Source organism: Coregonus lavaretus (assembly GCF_964263955.1).
Source record: "Coregonus lavaretus genome assembly, chromosome: 27".
Taxonomy (NCBI): Eukaryota; Metazoa; Chordata; class Actinopteri; order Salmoniformes; family Salmonidae; genus Coregonus; species Coregonus lavaretus.
The window spans coordinates 80,853-102,693 of record NC_140014.1 but is presented as its reverse complement, the minus strand read 5'-3'; the positions used below and the strand labels follow the sequence as shown (position 1 = coordinate 102,693).

General features: G+C 43.8%; 1 protein-coding gene across 4 annotated transcripts; it reads right to left on the bottom strand.

The window, feature by feature from the left end:
• Positions 1-202: 202 nt before the first annotated feature.
• LOC311102285 (uncharacterized protein) lies at positions 203-10,350 on the bottom strand. 4 transcript variants are annotated; one of them, XM_084143579.1, is made up of 4 exons: positions 9,428-10,350; positions 9,129-9,194; positions 8,876-9,016; positions 7,567-7,671 (listed from the first exon to the last, which is right to left on the bottom strand). In XM_084143579.1, exons 1-4 carry the CDS (start codon positions 10,258-10,260, stop codon positions 7,650-7,652), a joined length of 1,062 nt encoding a protein of 353 aa, XP_083999705.1. In that variant the 5' UTR covers positions 10,261-10,350; the 3' UTR covers positions 7,567-7,649. The 4 variants fall into 4 exon arrangements, with proteins under 4 accessions (XP_083999704.1, XP_083999705.1, XP_083999706.1 ...); XM_084143580.1 differs by having other exon boundaries at positions 7,567-7,657; positions 8,898-9,016; XM_084143578.1 differs by lacking the exons at positions 7,567-7,671; positions 8,876-9,016; positions 9,129-9,194; positions 9,428-10,350 and adding exons at positions 203-1,714; positions 1,965-2,281; positions 2,536-3,678.
• Positions 10,351-21,841: the final 11,491 nt, after the last annotated feature.

Below are 21,841 nucleotides of genomic sequence, written 5' to 3'. Positions count from 1 at the left end.
TGTACGTCATACTGTACGTTGTTATGGTTTACGACAGTGTGCTGCTTTACGGATGAATGGGTTGTCAGAATGTGTGGCACATGTCATTAAACGACAGAGTGATGTACAATGTGAAACTGTGCAGATGTCCGTTCTTCTACAGCAAGGCTAGATATAACAAATATGACTCAAGTAAAAGTAGTCATCCAAATAATTACTTGAGTAAGAGTAAAAAAGTACTTGGTGAAAAAACTACTCAAGTACTGAGTAACTGTTGAGTTACTTGAGTTTATTTTTTAACACAAGGCAACAATCAGACAGACAAAAATACAAAATAATCATCTTTAGGCAAATTATAGTTCATCCAACAATAAAATAAATTAAAATGAATTACAAAATAGCTTAAATTAAAATAATTCCGGTAAATTCAAGTACTTATCAAATAAAATAATAATAATAAAAAAATAAGCACAAGTAACACACATTTCCAAACCTTTATACTTTTTTTTACCAGGCAGAACTAGAATGAGGCAGCCCATAAACTCTCATAAACTGTGTATGTGTGTGTCTCCACAGTGACAGAACAACAGAAGGAAACACAAACATTTCATACCAGGTATGCTGAACAGAAAACTGCACACCAGAAGGAAGCGGTCAACATAAAATAATCAATAGGTGTTGATTAGGCCTACTCAGTACCTTTGTATTGCATGGCAAGCAACAGCCCTTTTTCTGTGTGCCTAGAAATTAATACTCTGATCTGTGATTAGGCCACACTGCACATCTCACTGAGCAGAGGAAAAGAGCAGCAATACACATCAACTGAAAAAGCACCAGTCCATGATAGATGGCCAAATAAAACAATATTGCAGGCCTAGTATCCCAGAACACAAATTAAGCTGAATGCATGTTCTCTAAAAGGCATCAGAGGAGAGTGATGTAGTTGTAGATGGGGCATTATGTTTACTTCCAGCTCCAATATCTAACAAGAAAAGTCAGCAAAAAAAAAGTCACACTTGTCCCCACCCCCCCAAGATAAGCAGCATAAAGCATGTATGATGTGTCTTTACAATGGAGTTATACATTAATAGCTCTGTGCTCTCTAGCACAACCATTACACAGTTAAGGGGATTACACGCTTTGCTCAAAAGCAGCTGAGAGAGGAGCAGCTTCCCCCATCTAGACTCCCACAGACAGACAACAGATTTGGCAATATTCTAACCTTTAGGCTGACACTGGCCCTTTGACTGGTTGACTTCAGTCAACACTCCAGGAACTCTTTGGCACAGTAACATGAAAACCCTTTTATATTGAAGGCCCCACTGGGAGTTTGTGTGTGTGTGTCAAAACATGCAGAAACAAACTATTTCACCAAAGAATCGCTCAGTGATGTCACTATTAAGCTTCAACAGTAGCTGGCTCTCAAGGTTCTTGCTGTGAAGCTGTGATCGTTTAGCAGTGAACAGGAGTCCTGCATGACTGAAAAGTCTCTCACAGGCTGCAGATGCAGGAAGACCTGTGTTGACTTTGAGTGAAAGCTTCTTGATGTGAGGAAAGGTGTGGAGTAGATCCATACCTGCAGGGGACAGACATGAAAGGTACCTCTCCAGCTCTCCTACTTGTGATTTTCCCAACTCCATGGATGCAAAGAAGTCGTCTTCATCAGAGAGGCCGCTGTTTGCGCTGGTGACATCATCCAAGTCGGTGTTGAGGTGATTTCTGATGTAGTCAAGGCCTGTGGGTTTTAGGGCAAGATAAATTGTTTTTCAAACGAATTAAGTCTGCACATTATTCTTACCCTTCTACTGTATAGGCTGTCAAGCTGCTGATGTTTGACATTAAAAGCTACCTGAGCTTCTAACTATATTGCCACCCTGTGGTTTGTCACTGACACACTATAATCCTAAATTACAGTAATATTATACAGAGTTATATAGGTCAATGTCTACTGGTTCACATTTGAATTGATAAACAATTATATTTACCAGCATTTAAGATGTTCTCCTCTGTGGTCCAGGATGTTCTGAATCTTGGTAGGAGTATTGCTGCTGCAATCAGCTCAGGCTCTTTCATGACGTCTCCAAAACGTTTCTGGATCCCTTGCTGCAGGGCGTGAACAAGAGGTGTACACATTTTGCAAGTTGACTCCAACCTCTTCAGCTTGTCCCGCAACTGGTAAGGTGTTGGCAGCAGGAGGCCCATATGCACAGATGATTCCCCTTGGAGGATATTAAGGACCATGGCAACAGGCTTCATCACAGCAGCATACTCGACCAAAAACCCAATTTCAGCTGGATTGAACCTATAAAAGATGTAACGATAAAACAATTACTTATAGCTATTTCTGGTACAATGTGTTTATTATGCATTGTACATGTTAAATGCACAAATAAATAAAAAATAAAATAAATTATTTCATTCAAGTCATCCACAATTGTCACACCACCATGCAAAGAAAACTTAGTTACTTGAGACAAGTGGAATCACCCATTAATCAGCAAGGCTTATTTATTTTTATTATTCTTTTAAAACAAAATATACATTTTGTCAACTTACATCTTTATCTTTAATGCTGTGCAGACATTGCGAATTGCTTGTTCTCCTTGCTCTCGGTGAATGCGCACAATCCTTTCTACAGCGAGGAACAGGGAGCTCCAGCGTGTCTGATTGGGTCGGAGAAACAGCAGCTTGCATTCACGTTCCACTGTTTCATGAGCCATGGTTGACCTGCTGGTTTTATTCCAAAGAGCATGACACTTTGCAAAAGCAGACCGAGACAGCCTCTTGTAGGTTTCGTTTGCAGCTCCTCCTGCAGCAGTGGCATCAACTGTGGATATAAGATTGAGGAGATGGCATGCACACTTTTGGTGCCTTGGAAGTTGGTACTCAAGGCCTGTGTTGTCATCCAGAATAGCAGACACATCTTGACACTCCACCTCTGACTCACTCTGATCTTCTGTTGCATCATCAAGGGTGGAGTCACTCTCCTCTTGTACATTGATGGCTTCCTCCTTTTTCTCCTCACCATATAATCGAAAGGCCTTCAGGAAGTTTGAGCCACTGTCTGTTGTCGCCATGGTCACTTTTTCCCTGATGTAGTACTCAGAATGTATTTCCTCTAATGCAGCAGCACGGACATCAAACGTGTGCGAGCCTTTGACAGGTCTACAAGCCAATGCAGCGGAGTGCCTCTCCAGTGAGGTGTTGTCTATCCAGTGACAGGTGACACCTAAGTAGCTACGTTGTCTGGCAGACCAGCAGTCTGTTGTGGTAGCAACATAGTTCACAGCACTCAGCTTTTTGATGATTATGCTCTTCTTGTGTTTTGCAGCTTCTTGTATTCTTGTGCATAACGTTGTCCTTGTCATTACTGTTTGAGGTTGCAAGGTTTCTATCAAAGTCTTGAAGGATGGCGTCTCAACCACAGAAAATGGTTGGTTGGCCTCACATACAAAACTTAGCACCAGCTTGTCAAGCGTTGCTTGTGTTACCCGTCCTGGGGCAGCGAAGGCTGTGATTTTTGCATTTTTCACAAGAGTATCACTGGAAGAGGAGGACTTACGCTTTCTGTGGTTCTCTAGTAAGTCTGTGTACTTTGCCAGTTTGTTGGGGAGAACCCTCTGTGGATGAAAAAAAATCTGTAATTTTCATCATACACGTCAACTATGACAGACAAATTGAGAAATTTGCTTCCAGAAAATCACATTGTAGGATTTTTTATGAATTTATTTGCAAATTATGGTGGAAAATAAGTATTTGGTCACCTACAAACAAGCAAGATTTCTGGCTCTCACAGACCTGTAACTTCTTCTTTAAGAGGCTCCCCTGTCCTCCACTCGTTACCTGTATTAATGGCACCTGTTTGAACTTGTTATCAGTATAAAAGACACCTGTCCACAACCTCAAAACAGTCACACTCCAAACTCCACTATGGCCAAGACCAAAGAGCTGTCAAAGGAACCAGAAACAAAATTGTAGACCTGCACCAGGCTGGGAAGACTGAATCTGCAATAGGTAAGCAGCTTGGTTTGAAGAAATCAACTGTGGGAGCAATTATTATGAAATGGAAGACATACAAGACCACTGATAATCTCCCTCGATCTGGGGCTCCACGCAAGATCTCACCCCGTGGGGGCAAACTGATCACAAGAACGGTGAGCAAAAATCCCAGAACCACACGGGGGGACCTAGTGAATGACCTGCAGAGAGCTGGGACCAAAGTAACAAAGCCTACCATCAGTAACACACTACGCCGCCGGGGACTCAAATCCTGCAGTGCCAGACGTGTCCCCCGCTTAAGCCAGTACATGTCCAGGCCCGTCTGAAGTTTGCTAGAGTGCATTTGGATGATCCAGAAGAGGATTGGGAGAATGTCATATGGTCAGATGAAACCAAAATATAACTTTTTGGTAAAAACTCAACTTGTCGTGTTTGGAGGACAAAGAATGCTGAGTTGCATCCAAAGAACACCATACCTACTGTGAAGCACGGGGGTGGAAACATCATGCTTTGGGGCTGTTTTTCTGCAAAGGGACCAGGACGACTGATCCGTGTAAAGGAAATAATGAATGGGGCCATGTATCGTGAGATTTTGAGTGAAAACCTCCTTCCATCAGCAAGGGCATTGAAGATGAAACGTGGCTGGGTCATTCAGCATGACAATGATCCCAAACACACCGCCCGGGCAACGAAGGAGTGGCTTCGTAAGAATCATTTCAAGGTCCTGGAGTGGCCTAGCCAGTCTCCAGATCTCAACCCCATAGAAAATCTTTGGAGGGAGTTGAAAGTCCGTGTTGCCCAGCGACAGCCCCAAAATATCACTGCTCTGGAGGAGATCTGCATGGAGGAATGGGCCAAAATACCAGCAACAGTGTGTGAAAACCTTGTGAAGACTTACAGAAAATGTTTGACCTGTGTCATTGCCAACAAAGGGTATATAACAAAGTATTGAGAAACTTTTGTTATTGACCAAATACTTATTTTCCACCATAATTTGCAAATAAATTTATTAAAAATCATACAATGTGATTTTCTGGAGAAAAAAAATCTCATTTTGTCTGTCATAGTTGACGTGTATCTATGATGAAAATTACAGGCCTCTCATCTTTTTAAGTGGGAGAACTTGCACAATTGGTGGCTGACTAAATACTTTTTTTCCCCACTGTATATTACTTTGGTCATTTTTCCTTTAACCCATTAATGTTGTAGGTGCGCCTTTTTTCAACAGTTCCCAATAGAAATCTGTACCGCACCTGCTGCTATTTCAACCTCTAAATGGCCGCCTATGAAAAGCCAAGTGACATTTACTCCTGATGTACCGACTGACCTGTTGCAACCTCTACAACCACTGTGCTTATTATTTGACCCTGCTGGTCTTCTATGAACGTTTGAACATCTTGGAGAGAAATGTGCCCTTAATGGCCACGTACTGTTGTAATCTCCACCCGGCACAGGCAGAAGGGCACTGGGCACCCCTCAGAGCCTGGTTGTTCTCTAGGTTTGTGCCTTTCTAGGCAGTTTTTCCTAGCCACCGCGTTTCTACATCTGCATCGCTTGCCGTTTGGGGTTTTAGGCTGGGTTTCTGCATAGCACTTTGTGACATCTGTTGATGTAAAAAGGGCTTTATAGATCCACTTCATTGATTGATTGATTGATGGTAGAATTGTCAAAATACCAGTGGTAAAAGGTGTGTACCTTGATGAAACCTCAAAATGGTACGTACAACGGATTCAAAAATGGACATTACATTTTACAATGACATCCTTCATTAAAAACACCTATTTGGTATCTCTTGTATACAAAAACACAATTGAAAATACAGTGGCAGTGACCCTTTAAAACACACCTTGCAGAATAAACGTGTCTTCCTTACCCTCTAACCTCTTTAGCCTAGATGACCGCCACGGGCCCATCGGGGACGGGGTCCCAGACCGCAATGTGCTCGAGCCCCGCCTCTCGGTGACCATCCCCCGGTAGGCAGAGGTTGGTCCCAGCACAGATTCTGTGCCCCAGGCGGCTTCACCAACAACAAGCGGGCCTGTGGTAGAGGACACCGTTCCTGACCTGCTACCAGAAAAAATGAAGGGATAGAAGAGTTCCAAAAGGCACCTCAGCGTTTAACTACGAAGGTGTTACAAAGTAACCCTGACATTCAGTCTATGACAATTGTCCTCTGGCCTGGCATTTTGCTTAAGACAGTCATTTGTTCTTGAGGCCTGTCATCTTGACTGTGAGCTTTGAGCAGTCCAGCTCCACAAACACTTTCTTGAATGCCTTGAACGTGTACTCCGGCTTTTGGTGGTGGCTGAGATTCAGAGCATACAGTGAGGGGAAAAAGTATTTGATCCCCTGCTGACTTTGTACGTTTGCCCACTGACAAAGACATGATCAGTCTATAATTGTAATGGTAGGTTTATTTGAACAGTGAGAGACAGAATAACAACAAAACAATCCAGAAAAACGCATGTCAAAAATGTTATAAATTCATTTGCATTTTAATGAGGGAAATAAGTATCTTGTCCCTGACATCCTTGGAGAGGTCTTTGGTCTTGGCCACGGCGGAGAGTATGGAATATGATTGATTGATTGCTTCTGTGGACCGGTGTCTTTTATACAGGTAACACGCTGAGATTAGGAGCATTCCCTTTATGAGTGTGCTCCTAATCTCAGCTCGTTACCTGTATAAAAGACACCTGGGAGCCAGACATCTTTCTGATTGAGAGGGGGTCAAATACTTATTTCCCTCATTAAAATGCTAATCAATTTATAACATTTTGGACATGCGTTTTTTTCTGGAAGTTTTTGCTGTTATTCTATCTTTCACTGTTCAAATAAACCTACCATTCAAATTATAGACTGATCATTTCTTTGTCAGTGGGCAAACGTACAGAATCAGCAGGGGATCAAATACTGTTTTCCCCTCACTGTATGTCATGCCAAGAAGAATGGCAGAAGCCTTTGCAAAACTCAGACCGGTGATCACTTAAGGATGACGCCTACCTCCTCTGGACCATCACTCGCCACGACACCTTCCTCGTTGATCGCATAGATTTGCTTTACATGTTGCGCAAGGTCTTGCAGGAAATGACCCCCCTCAGCTTCCTGTAGAATAAATAACACACAAATACAGACATTCTGTCAATGTGGGGAACACATTTTATTCCACCTGGATTACGACATGCCCTTATTTGTTATCAGATTGCAGTGAACATTCTCTCCCTCTCTCACACACTCACACACGTGATCGAATATCCATGGATGAAAATGCTTTATTGCCCCCACACGGTAGTCTTTAATGAGGCCACCTCCAGTAAAGCTGAACAATAATTCCTCACTGAACTCACATCATGACCCTGATATAGAATAAAATCACTGATCTCATTGGATTCAATCTGTGCATGTGAAATCTATGAAATCACAGACCCAAGTATCCTATATTAGCAAAAGGTGTACAATAGCACAGTGGGGCCCGTGGCTTAAATTGCAGCACCGAACATCAGCCAGCTAAATACAAAACAGTGCATTTTTCCTGAGGATACTTTACCATCCAGCATGACCCGCAATCTGTCTGAAAGTACTCCTCCCTTGGAATGGAATAAGGACTTAGGGGCTTAGGGGTGTCCTGCATAAACCTTGCCTCAAGATGCTTTGCGGTGAGCCTGTGGAATTGTTCATTGATCTGAAAGACAAATACTGAAATATCATCAAGCAAGGCTCATAACAAAGAGGTTTGTCATAGTGAAGACATCATTTGGCATTTTCTTTTTTTGCCTGCCGACTCACCTGAGAGGCTTCTAAACAGAGCAGGCTATCTGTCTCAACACGGTTGATACGCTACTAGCTAGTTCGCGCTAATACAGACAAACCTAAATTAGCTAACGTTAGCTTAGCTTAGAAAGTAACCTAGCTAGCTACCTACTAGCTAAAGGTAGTATGACACAAATAAGGGGACGCGGAAACGTAGCGTGGGACGCCGTATTCTCGGCATATTCAACAGCGTTTAAATAATGCATTACCTTCAACAATGTTATCTTGTGATCAAGCCATCAATGTTAGGTGATTTTTGGTGATGTCAAAATGTTAGCAATTAGCAAGTTTGAAATTTCAGTGAAAATACTATTTTCAGCTTTTTGATGAGCGGTTTTGAGAAAAAAAACCTCACGTATTATCGCCATTCGGGCCCCAGTTGTTGGCCACCTTACTATTCAGTTCCATTACAAGATATATCCGTTCAATTTTGTTCAAGAGACACACGGCCCGCGTACCGGAAGTGTTTGACTAGTTGGCTAGGCTTCCGGTAAAAAATAATGAATTTCCTGTCCAGTTTTCATTGCGTGGCCCGGTGCGCCCTCTTGAGGACGATTAAAAAATGGTCCATCAGCTACAATGTCTCATCATTTGTCTTATAGATTCATCTTATGTTTTGAGAAAGTAGATAACAGTTTAAATCTAAAATATGAGTATTAATAATTTACATCAAATAAACCTTTATTTTCAGTGATGTGCATTGACATAAACAATGAAAACACTTGGAGTTTGTTGCAGAGATGCACTTGGAAAGTAAAGGAAGAACTACACAAGAGTGGTTCCATATATATATATAGCATTTTAGACTTATTTTTTTGTACAAATAAATAATTTCTTATGAACACAAACAATTAAATCTCGACCTCCATCCTTATATTGTCACAAAAATCACAATAATATTCCAGCTCCACTGCTACCTCACTGTGGTCCTCTGTAGCTCAGCTGGTAGAGCACGGCGCTTGTAACGCCAAGGTAGTGGGTTCGATCCCCGGGACCACCCATACACAAAAAAAATGTATGCACGCATGACTGTAAGTCGCTTTGGATAAAAGCGTCTGCTAAATGGCATATTATTATTATTATTATTTACCTCTTGATCCCACTGCACACACCTGCAGTGGAACCAGTGCTGGCAGAAGTCACAGCACAACCATGGCACCTCGGATCTACACTCCTGAGAGGAGCTTGCAGGCGGATCACACTCCCCGCAGCGAGCACAGCAGGTGGTCTTCTTTTATACCAAATAATAGATGGATTAATATGGTTTTACAAAATGTAGAAGTTATTCAGCAACAATAGTAATTGATACAACTGAGAGAGAGAGAGAAAAACAGATGAAGTACCTGAGAGCGGTGCCATGGGTGGCGTGACCGACGTGACCGGTGGAGCTTTTCTCTTCCTTTTCTGTGCTGCAGTTTGAGAAAAAGTACTGTTAGACAGAGCATGTTTCATGAAAACCCTTTTCCACTTTTTTACACCAACACCTCTGGAGGAAGCCGCAGAGGTTTTGGAGGAGGTGGAGATGACTTGAGGGCTGGTGCTATGCACTGTAGATATGTAAAGAGATATTCTGTTGTTTACATTGCTGTTGTATAAAACAGATAACAAACAGTCATTTTTATGTAATTTAACACGCGTTTACCTGTGGAGGTGGCGGTATTCAAATTGCAGGGGGCCAGGGACACCAGATGAGGCCGCTACGGTGGTGTGACCAGGGGAGTCTGAGGAGGCAGTTGGTCCAGAGGAGGCCGTGTTGGTGGTGACAGACAGGGTGGGTGGTGTGCATCGCGGTGGCGGTGGACAAAACCGCCGACGATGGCTTGGAGGAGCCGGTGTTTGTAACGGTGGGGTTGAGGGGCCGACGACGGTGTGGCCGGGAGAGTAGGCACGTGGCCTTCTGCAGCTGGGGACTCCGGCGGCTCCTACAGGTGTTGCACACCGGGAGGCACTGGCAGTGGTGATACAGCTGTCAGGAGTGGTTCCGGCAGGGGGTCCCGCAGAGGCGATGGCGCCAATGGTCTCATCCACGGCAGGCCTGTCCTGTGCCCTCTGTGTTCTGAGGGCTGCCCGACGCTCTTTCTCCTCTGTCTCGGCCCTCTCCTTCTCACCCCTCTCCTGCCACCGGCGCGTGTATTCCTCCCCGGTGAGGCACGTGGCGACCACAGCGACTCTTCTGTATCGGTCCATCCGATACTTCAGGACAGTAAGGATGTGCGCCAGGTCCTTCGCTATCAGCCCACCCTCTATTAGGGGGTGCTCTTCTAGAGCTAGGCCTGGGACTGGGACTGGAGATGGGGCTGAGGGTCCTCCTGTGGTCGCTGGGGAGGAGGCGCTGACGGATGGCACAGTGCTGCTGGTTCCAGGAGAGACGGTGGTGGGACACAGTAGGGACAGAGACAACATTAAACGGGACCCTTCAATGGCTGAAGGGTCAAAAAGGGAAGAGGCCACACTTATTAAACCCTTCCACCACATAGCGCATGTCCTTGCATCGCTGGTACGAGTAGCGGAATACTCTGGCAAATTCTGATTTGTTTACCATGTAGGAGTGGTCAAAATGGCTAAGGTCTGCAGCTACCTTGGAGAACTCAGCCTTTAAAGGGCCAAAGTATGCCACGTCCAGCGGCTGCAGGACACGGGTGCAGTGTGGTGGAAGACAAAGAAGTAGAACCCCTTCCCTTAGTGCCGCCGCGAGCACCTCCGGGTCCATGTGGCTATTGTGCCCATCGAAGAGGAGAAGGAGAGGGCGCTCCTTCACTGCATGCTTAATGAAGTGCAGAAACCATTTCCTGAACATGGTCCCCGTCAATGTAGCCACCGCTAGCCAAGGCTTGGGGGGGGGCATCCAAGTGTGTAGTGGCCACCGGGGAAACACTTGGGGTAGATGATAAAGGGGGAGGGGGGGGGATTGGGGGGGGACGTCCTCCCCAGCTGCGTTGACGCAGGCCAGCACTGTGATGTGCTCCTTGGTCCCAGGAGCCTGCTGGTACACGTGTTTTGCGGGCCGGGGAGCAAGCACTTTGTGCCTGCTCTGGTCGCTACGAAACCCAGACTCATCGCAGTTATAGATTTGTCTGGGTTTCTCCCTCAACCCACTCTCCTTCAAGTGCTTCTCATAAGAAGCGAAGAAGGTGTCCATCGTCAGACGCGTGCCACACTCAGCACTCCCCCTGTCCTGGGTGTCCGGCCTCCTCACGCGCAGGTTCTCGTGGCTCCTCCTGAACATTTCCCACCACCGCTTCCCCAGTGGTGGGATTGTTTCCCCTGGGTGCCGAAACCTACAATAGAATAGAATACATATAAGTGTCCATCCAGGATGAAAATGTTTGTTTTGTCATCACCATACACATCCACATTTACATCACACACATTGAGAACAGTCAGTCCACCAGTCTACATACATAAATACAGTGAACACCAAATACCTGCATATTTTGTCGGCGTATTTCATCAGCCTCTGTCTGGTGAAGGGGATCCCACGGCCGGCGCAGTAGATACAGTACTGCACCAGAGAATTTTTATCCTCTGGTGCAAGCAACGTGGGCGGTCCACTGCGACAACCACGGGTCACCAGGCCGCTCAGCCTGTCCGCCAGGGTCTGCCGAGGTACACCACGCACCTTGGTAGATAAGAAAACCAAACTGTTACTAGCAGATAAACATCACATACACACGGTACTCTCCTAATAACAAAATAAGCCTAACCTTGGCAGCCTGGGGGATAGCCATCCCTGCCCAGCAGTCCTCCATGGCACAGAACACGTCCACTGCTTCCTCTTGACTTTCTCCACGCTGTGGTGTTAATACATGTACCTAAATAACTTGGCATACTATACACATTTTGGAAAGATATCTGAATATGTATACACATTTACATTTCACAGCCAAGGCATTGAAAGGTGATGAACGTTTACACAATAACTAAAAGTGTACCCAAGTTTTTTGAGTGATGTTATCTGTAATGACGATTAGTGTCCCAATGAGTTTAATATTGATGGATACATTGTACAATTTGACTAAATACTACCTCGATGTAGCTGTTGTAAGACGAAACATACCCAACAGTGATAGGTGTCAAACAGTTCACGGGTCAAAGTTCCAAATACATTTTTGCAGATTGTGCAAAACGCCTCCGTCTGATACGATAAAGCTTGACCACATTCCGCTGTTTTCGTGATATGTATTATCTAACGCTTTAAATGTTTTCCCTTTTTGCTGTCTTAGCACTTCTATCAACATTTAGCAACCAAGCTAGTAACATTAGAAAATCCGTTAGCTATTTTTCAGAGGTAAACAGATGGATATTACATGATGTGTGGTCTGTCGCGCAGTCAAATTTTAGAATACGCAGCGTGTTCCACTAAATGTGTACATATAACTTATTTGAAAACGCTCAAAACCTGCCTTCACTTTCTCAAATTGCACTGAAAATGGGTGGTCAGCTAGCTAGAAGGGTGTCGTTAGAAGCAAAACGTACCGTTGAATTTAAACGTTGACCTCGCAGCGATTTAGTCATCCTACCGCTAGAGAGTGTCAGAGGTTTGGGGAAAATTAGCTACAAGTTAGCTAGCTAGTCTAGTCTAGGCTACGTTAGCTAGTAACACATGACCAAACGAGAGCTCGCTAACCATCGGTCACATACGACCCAACAAATGTGCAGACAAAACATGTCATCCAAAAAACTGTCATGCAGAGGCCCAAACTTTAGGCCAGCGTTTCCCAAACGCGGTCCTGGGGTCCCCAAGGGGTGCGCGTTTTGCGTTTTGCCCTAGCACTCCACAACTGATTCTAATACTCCAGCTTGATGATGATGAGTTTATTATTTGAATCAGCTGTGTAGTGCTAGGGCAAAAACTCCCAAAACGTGGCCCGAGTTTGGGAAACCCTGCTTTAGGCTAATACTAGCCTATTAGGATGACTTGGTTCGATCGCTTTAATGGCAACTGCTGAACTCTGGTTTTCACTAATTACTTGTCCCAGGTCACCATTATGAATCCAATAGCAAAACAAATGTTTCAAAATTGCTCAATAGTGAAAAAAGGCCAGGAAACGATGGGTTCTCAGCAATATTTCACCAACAACCAATCACTATTCACGCATAGACATTAGGATCATCAACAAATATTCCTAAGTCATACTACAAAAGGGTTGTAACGAAATGGATTTGTCTGTTCAATGCAAGTTCAACGTCAAAGAAAAAGTGCATCACCACAACAAACGTGTCTTTAGATACACTGTAAAAAATGACTTTGTGGAATGTACTCAAGCTATTACAGTCAACAAAAGCACACGTCATATTGTTGAGTAGATCTTTTTGCTTGTTTTTATGAGTAGATAAGCTTGAGTAAGTTGAGTTGATGTGGTCCAATACATTGAGTAAAGATGATAGAGACGTAAAAATGATTATATTACGTTGATTCGACTCAAATAGACATTGTGTTATTTTACCTGAATGATTCATCCTATTATGTATTTAGACCAACTTACTTTGGATTCACTCAATCACATCCCTTAAGAGAAAAGGTATCCGGACACCGGGAATCCATTTATTTAAACATCAACGGTTTGCAAAACATCTGTTATTATGAGTTGACAAATTACTGAATTGCTATCAACACTGCAGGTAAATCCTGATTGCTGCAGGTAGGCAACACCGTAGAAATAGGAACTACAACACTAACAACAAGTGACATTTACTCCTGATGTACTGACTGACCTGTTGCAACCTCTACAACCACTGTGCTTATTATTTGACCCTGCTGGTCATCTATGAACGTTTGAACATCTTGGAGAAAAATGTGCCCTTAATGGCCACGTATACTGTTATAATCTCCACCCGGCACAGGCAGAAGGGCACTGGCCACCCCTCAGAGCCTGGTTGTTATCTAGGTTTGTGCCTTTCTAAGGAGTTTTTCCTAGCCACCGGGTTTCTACATCTGCATCGCTTGCCGTTTGGGGTTTTAGGCCGGGTTTCTGTATAGCACTTTGTGACATCTGTTGATGTAAAAAGGGCTTTATAGATCCACTTAATTGATTTATGGTAGAATTGTCAAAATACCAGTGGTAAAAGGTGTGTGACCTTGATGAAACCTCAAAATGATACAACGGATTCCAAAAAGGAAATTTCAAACCGTAACTGTACGGGAACAAAATGGACATTACATTTCACAATGACATCCTTCATTAAAAACACCTCTTTTGTATCTTTCGTATACAAAAACGCAATGGAAAATACAGTGGCAGTGACCCTTTAAAACACACCTTGCAGAATAAACGTGTCTTCCTTACCCTCTAACTTCTTTAGCGTAGATGACCGCCACGGGCCCATCGGGGACGGGGTCCCAGACCGCAATGTGCTCGAGTCCCGCCTCTCGGTGACCATCCCCCGGTAGGCAGAGATTGGTCCCAGCACAGATTCTGTGGGCCAGGCGGCTTCACCAACAACAAGCGGGCCTGCGGTAGAGGACACCGTTCCTGACCTGCTACCAGAGAAAATGAAGGGAGCTAAGAGTTCCAAAAGGCACCTCAGCGTTTAACTACGAAGGTGTTACAAAGTAACCGTGACATTCAGTCTATGACAATTGTCCTCTGGCCTGTCATTCTGCTTAAGACAGTCATTTGTTCTTGAGGCCTGTCATCTTGACTGTGTGCTTTGAGCAGTCCAGCTCCACAAACACTTTCTGGAATGTCTTGAACGTGTACTCCGCCTTTTAGGGGTGGCTGAGATTCAGAGCATATGTCACGCCAAGAAGAATTGCAGAAGCCTTTGCAAAACTCCGACCGGTGATCACTTACGGATGACGCCTACCTCCTCTGGACCATCACTCGCCACGGCACCCTCCTCGTTGATCGCATACATTTCCTTTACATGTTGCGCAAGGTCTCGCAGGAAATGACCCCCCTCAGCTTCCTGTAAAATAAATAACACAAAAATACAGACATTCTGTCAATGTGGGGGACACAGTTTATTCCACCTGGATTACGACATGCCCTTATTCGTTATCAGATTGCAGTGAACATTCTCTCCCTCTCACACACACACACACACACACACACACACACACACACACACACACACACACACACGTGATGGAATATTCATGGCTGAAAATGCTTTATTGGCCCCACATGGTAGTCTTTAATGAGGCCACCTCCAGTAAAGCTGAACAATATTTCCTCACTGAACTCACATCATGACCCTGATATAGAATAAAATCATTGATCTCATAGGATTCAATCTGTGAATGTGAAATCTATGAAATCACCGATCCAAGTATCCTATATTAGCAAAAGGTTGATCACTTCCTGTCTTTTGGCGTGCAAATGTCTAGCTAGCTAGCTAGTCTAGGCTACGTTAGCTAGTAACACATGGCCAAACGAGAGCTCGCTAACCATCGGTCACATACGACCCAACAAATGCGCAGACAAAACATGTAATCAAAAAACTGTCATTAAAATAATGTGCATTTGTAAAGCATAGATTTGACTTGCAAAAGCGGCTGATTTTTGCGCATCATTTCCTGTATTTATGTTAAATTATTTGGAATACATTCACCACACTAAATCATGTTCACACGCACAAACAAATAATTTACTTCAAGATTTAAAGTTTAAGAGAGTGAGTACTCAATTGGACGACATTTCATTGTTACATACCTAGTCTCGTCTCAGCTCAATTTATTACCAGACTTCTTGAGGTAGTGACGTTTTTGTATTTCGCAGCAATAGTATCTCTTCTTCTGTCACTAACTTCGGGGTGCAGCGCATATGGTTCAGTGGCGCTCATCAGCGCCATCTACCGTCGGGGAGTTTGAAAAAGGAACGAACGAGTCTCTGATCTTGTCAACATCAGCATTTTGCTCTACTTACCGTGAAGTAAAATCATAATAGTCATCATCATAATAGTAGTACATTACAGTATATATTTGAGTAAAATAGTACAATTTAAAGGGAGTATGTCAGGGTCAATTACTGACAAATGAGAACACACTAATCCTCAGGGGTCATTTTGGGACAAAACGCACCACTTTGTGAAGGTTTTGTTTTGATTGAAGAGCAAGAAAATTATTAATTGGTTCCACTTCTTTCCCTTCTAAATGCGTTTGCCTAAGGAAAGCCAGTATGCACATATCTAAATGTTATAAAACATTTTTTTTTTTTTTGCCACTCAGAACACAGACATTTACCTTAAGGGGAGTTACCCTCATTTTAGACTTCCCAACCATACATTTTCATGACAGTGTTCCTAATCTGTAGTAGGCAAAGCAGTTGAAAATCGGTAGGTTAACACCAAACCGTGAAGTGATTATGAATTCAGAGCAGTCGGATTAGGTCATAGTCAAATACATTTGAACAAATGAACAACAATATAACATGGAAAGTGATGTGAGCATTGCATTGTGGAAAGCAATGACTTTACAAGAACATGTATTGCAATGCGAAGCATGTATTTCTAGATTAAACACTGATTCAGTGTGGTGAACAAGTACCTGTATGATTTGGTGTGCTCTACTTGAACATGTGCTTAGAGTTTTGAAACCACTGCCTATATGATGAGCTGTTGTATTTATTTTTTTACCACATACTTATGAAAATTGCACCGGTTGAGAGATAATGGCTCTCTGAGCCTACGGTAAAGAGTACTTCTGATCCAGCAGGTGGTGCTAAGATCCCTCCCTATATTACTTGAATGATGAGTTGACTTATTCCTTATAGCTCGCTCTCTGCCAATAAGGCGGGCCAGCTGGATGTCCTAGGACACGATGGTCACCCTCTTTGCGTGGATGGCACACAGTTTGGTGTCCTCGAACAGACCGACCAGGTAAGTCTCGCTAGCCTCCTGCAGGGCCATGACGGCGGAGCTCTGGAAGCGCAGGTCGGCGATTTTTCTCCACAGGCGCTGGAAGGGCACAATGCGGACGAGCATCTTAGTGGCCGACGGATCTCTCTGAGACACGGTGCCGGGCCTATAACTGGGAGGCGCTCCTGCGCGCAGACTTGGCGTTGAGCTGCTTCCTGTAGGCTTTGTCAAGGGTGGATTTGCAGTCGGAGTATAGCCTCGAAATGCCCATGTGAAATGTATTTTTTTTTTATTTATTTTATTTCACCTTTATTTAACCAGGTAAGCCAGTTGAGAACAGGTTCTCATTTACAACTGCGACCTGGCCAAGATAAAGCAAAGTAGTGCAATAAAAACAACACAGAGTTACATATGGGGTAAAAAAAACATAAAGTCAGAAATACAACAGAAAATATATATACAGTGTGTGCAAATGTAGCAAGTTATGGAGGTAAGGCAATAAATAGGCTATAGTGCAGAATAATTACAATAGTATTAACACTGGAATGCTAGATGTGCAAGAGATTATGTGCAAATAGAGATACTGGGGTGCAAAAGAGCAAATTAAATAACAATATAGGGATGAGGTAGTTGGGTGGGCTAATTTCAGATGGGCTGTGTACAGGTGCAGTGATCGGTAAGGTGCTCTGACAACTGATGCTTAAAGTTATTGGGGGAGATAAGAGTCTCCAGCTTCAGAGATTTTTGCAATTCGTTCCAGTCATTGGCAGCAGAGAACTGGAAGGAATGGCGGCCAAAGGAGGTGTTGGCTTTGGGAATGACCAGTGAGATATACCTGCTGGAGCGCAAACTGTGGGTGGGTGCTGCTATGGTGACCAATGAGCTAAGATAAGGCGGGGATTTGCCTAGCAGTGATTTATAGATGGCCTGGAGCCAGTGGGTTTGACGACGAACATGTAGTGAGGACCAGCCAACAAGAGCGTACAGGTCACAGTGGTGGGTAGTGTATGGGGCTTTGGAGACAAAACGGATGGCACTGTGATAGACTACATCCAATTTGCTGAGTAGAGTGTTGGAGGCTATTTTGTAAATGACATCGCCGAAGTCAAGGATCGGTAGGATAGTCAATTTTACGAGGGCATGTTTGGCAGCATGAGTGAAGGAGGCTTTGTTGCGAAATAGGAAGCCGATTCTAGATTTAACTTTGGATTGGAGATTCTTTATGTGAGTCTGGAAGTTGAGTTTACAGTCTAACCAAACACCTAGATATTTGTAGTTGTCCACATACTCTAGGTCAGACCCGTCGAGAGTGGTGATTCTAGTCGGGTGGGCGGGTGCTAGCAGCGTTCGATTGAAAAGCATGCATTTAGTTTTACTAGTGTTTAAGAGCAGTTGAAGGCTACTGAAGGATTGTTGTATGGCATTGAAGCTCGTTTGGAGGTTTGTTAACACAGTGTCCAATGAAGGGCCAGATGTATACAAAATGGTGTCGTCTGCGTAGAGGTGGATCTGAGAGTCACCAGCAGCAAGAGCGACATCATTGATATACACAGAGAAAAGTGTCGGCCCAAGAATTGAACCCTGTGGCACCCCCATAGAGACTGCCATAGGTCCAGACAACAGGCCCTCCGATTTGACACACTGAACTCTATCTGAGAAGTAGTTGGTGAACCAGGCGAGGCAGTCATTTGAGAAACCAAGGCTATTTAGTCTGCCAATAAGAATGCGGTGGTTGACAGAGTCGAAAGCCTTGGCCAGGTCGATGAAGACGGCTGCACAGTACTGTCTATTATCAATCGCGGTTATAATATCGTTTAGGACCTTGAGCGTGGCTGAAGTGCACCCGTGACCAGCTCGGAAACCGGATTGCATAGCGGAGAAGGTACGGTGGTATAAAGACGGCAGTGGCATCTGCTGATTGGACACCATCTCCCCACCACCCCGATTGGCCCATTGCGGAGGACTCCTCTGTCGGTTACTGGAAGGGATGCTTTGCTTCTTTTTTTTAGGACCGCGCGCCCAACACAATACACTGGGCGCCCAAAACAATAGTCCACTAAGCGCGTGCGTACAATAGCACACTGCTGGCCCTTTGCGCGCAATAATAGTCGTCAAAGTCAAGAGTGAAATCTTGTGTTATATTTTAATGCTAGCCTGTTATGGCAAACGAGGCCAATGGTACACTGCCTGCACACTACACACTGCGCGCCGGCAAAAGCACACTGTGCGCGCGCAACAGCACACTGACAGCCCTTTATGCGGAATATTAGTCTCCAAAGTCCAGAGTGAAATCTTGTGTTCTAATCTAATGCTTGCCTGCTATGGCAAACGAGGCCTAGTAGGTGTTATTGTTCATTCATGGCCTCATATGGGAACATGATATAGTGCCATGTATGTAAGTAATAGTCGACATAATTGTGTATACACCCACTCAATTGGTTGGCTCTTAAAATAGCCTTTGGAGGTTGAGTTGTCAAGTTGAAGCCGCAGTAGCGAATTTACTTGGCTTTGACGGTCTTCTTGGGGAGTAGGTAATGGGGGCTTCTTGTTTGCACGGGCAATGTCTCCGGCCAACTCCAGGATCTCAGCAGTCAGGCACTCGAGCACGGCAGCCAGTTAGACTGGTGCGACAGCGCCCAAAAGCTCGGCATAGTTGCCTTTGCACATCAGCCTGGGCATCTCTTAATCCATCTTGATTTAAATCTTCATGTAAAATTTGTTCCCAACATTGAAAAATGTCTGTGTTTGTGTGTATTTTTTTTTCCCAGCAAGATGAAGGGGGTGATGTCCTGCAGGACCTAGCACAACATGTAAGGAAAATATTTGTGTACTAACCTGGGATATTTACGTTAAGGATTATGTTTACCAATCGATGACAGTATTGACTCAATACGGGGTTTGCTTTCCGCTATCCGTCGCCGTTTAAATGTCTGACATATAACCGTGCTCGAGAAAACCACAGGTAGCATAATGTATTTCATCAGATTTCGTGCGTTTCTGTGTGAAAAGACACGAATTTATGTGCTACTTAATTCGTGTGAAAAGACAGCAATTTAACACACAACAACCATAAACTGATAGCCTATTTTTCTTTATTTTCTTTATTATGGCTAATTAAACGTTATGAATATACAGAAATGTTGTCTTTATTTAATAATGTTTCAAACATTGTAGTTGTATGCCTATGTACTGTTTGAGATTTTCTGAACATCATTTGTGAGAAAATACACACATTTACGTGCAACTTAATTCGTGGGAAAAATTGTTTTATTAATGATAACGCTGTTTTCTATGCTTGATTTCGATTAATACTTTGGGATACTGGTGCACTTTTGGTCAGAAAGCCCCCTTTTCCGTGTAGGCAACAGTACACGATTTTCTTCATAATGCATTTCATATTTCGTAGAGTCTAAATTACACAATTTTCTTCATTATTCATTTAATACATGTTAAAGAGGTTAATGTAAAAATAATGAAATATGTCGGCTTTCACTTATGGCACTTCCAAGGCCTTTCTATTGTGGTTATGTCAATCATATTATATACTTAGGCTATTGTAACGCGTTCAACCAGTTAGCAAGTCAGAAATGTCCGTTTCCTAGTACAGACTACCACTTGAATGCTGTATTATGCCAACTTCACATTCTCGTGGAAAATGGGAAGTTGTAACTCCCACATGATTGTGTTCAAGTGGTTTTGAAGTCGGAACAATTCTTAAACCAATAAGATTGGCAACAACATTTTCACTATTTCTCACTTGTAATTCCTACTTGGAGGGTCATTCAAGTGAAACTTCCCAGTCGGAACTAGGTATTTCCGATAACTCTGATAGCACCCTGAACACGACATTAATATGTGTGATCGACAACAGTAGGGTCTGGGTCCCGGCGTGTCCAGTCCCCATACCCATTCCATAGGAGTGAGTGTCAGTAGTCTACTATATGTCCGTGCTATGTGAAGTAAGTATGGTGATTATTATTAAGGTTCTGGTCGTCTGAGATACCAACAAGTAAGGCTATACAACATACAATATCAATAAATATATATTTTCTCCTATTAGTGTATTTGAGTTTGTTCTGTCGTTTCTGGATGATTTAATTGAAATTGCAACCAACTTTCTATGGCTTGTTTTAGATAGAGTGATATTTGAGAGATTATTTCATTTCAAATAACTGAAAGTGAGAGGTTGTAATTTGAATAAAGGGGGGAAATGCCATTACTGAACATGTGGTGATTAGAACAAAAGATTTTACTCTTGACTTTGGCGAATATTATCGCGCGGCAGTGTCCTAATGCCTGCGCGCAGTGGACTATTGGCATCGTTCGCCATAGCAGGCTGGCATTAGATTAGAACATAAGATTTCACTCTTGACTTCAGCGACTATTATTGCGCATAAAGGGCCGGCAGTGTACTTTTGCGCGCACATTGTGCTTTTGCCTGCGCGCAGTGTGCAGTTGCATCCGCGCAGTGTACTATTGGCCTCGTTTGCCATAGCAGGCTAGCATTAAATTATAACACAAGATTTCACTCTTGACTTCAGCGACTATTATTGCGCATAAAGGGCCGGCAGTGTACTTTTGCGCGCACATTGTGCTTTTGCCTGCGCGCAGTGTGCAGTTGCATCCGCGCAGTGTACTATTGGCCTCGTTTGCCATAGCAGGCTAGCATTAAATTATAACACAAGATTTCACTCTTGACTATGGCGACTATTATTGCGTGTAAAGGCCAGCAGTGATCTATTGTTTTGGGCGCGCAGTGTATTATTGCGGGCGCACGCAAAGTGTATTGTTTTTTGGCGTACAGTGTGTTTTATGGGCGCGCAGTGTATTTTTCTGGGCGCGCAGTGTACTGTTTTGGGTGCGCGGTCAAAAAAAAAGAGAAGCAAAGCATCCCTTCCGATAGCCGACAGAGGAGGCCTCCGTAACGGGCCAATCGGGGTGGTGGGGAGATGGTGTCCAATCAGCAGATGCCACTGCCGGCTTTATACATTTCACATGGGCATTTCGAGGCTATACTCCGACTGTCTAAGAAGGAAGCTAGCGCCATGGCCAGAACCAAGCAAACCGCTCGCAAATCCACCCGGTGCAAAGCCTACAGGATGCAGCTCGCCGCCAAGGCTGCGCGCAAAGTCAACATGTAAGGAAAATCGTTGTGTACGAACCTGGGATATTTACGTTAAGGATTATGTTTACCAATCGATGACAGTATTGACTCAATACGGGGTTTGCTTTCCGCTATCCGTCGCCGTTTAAATGT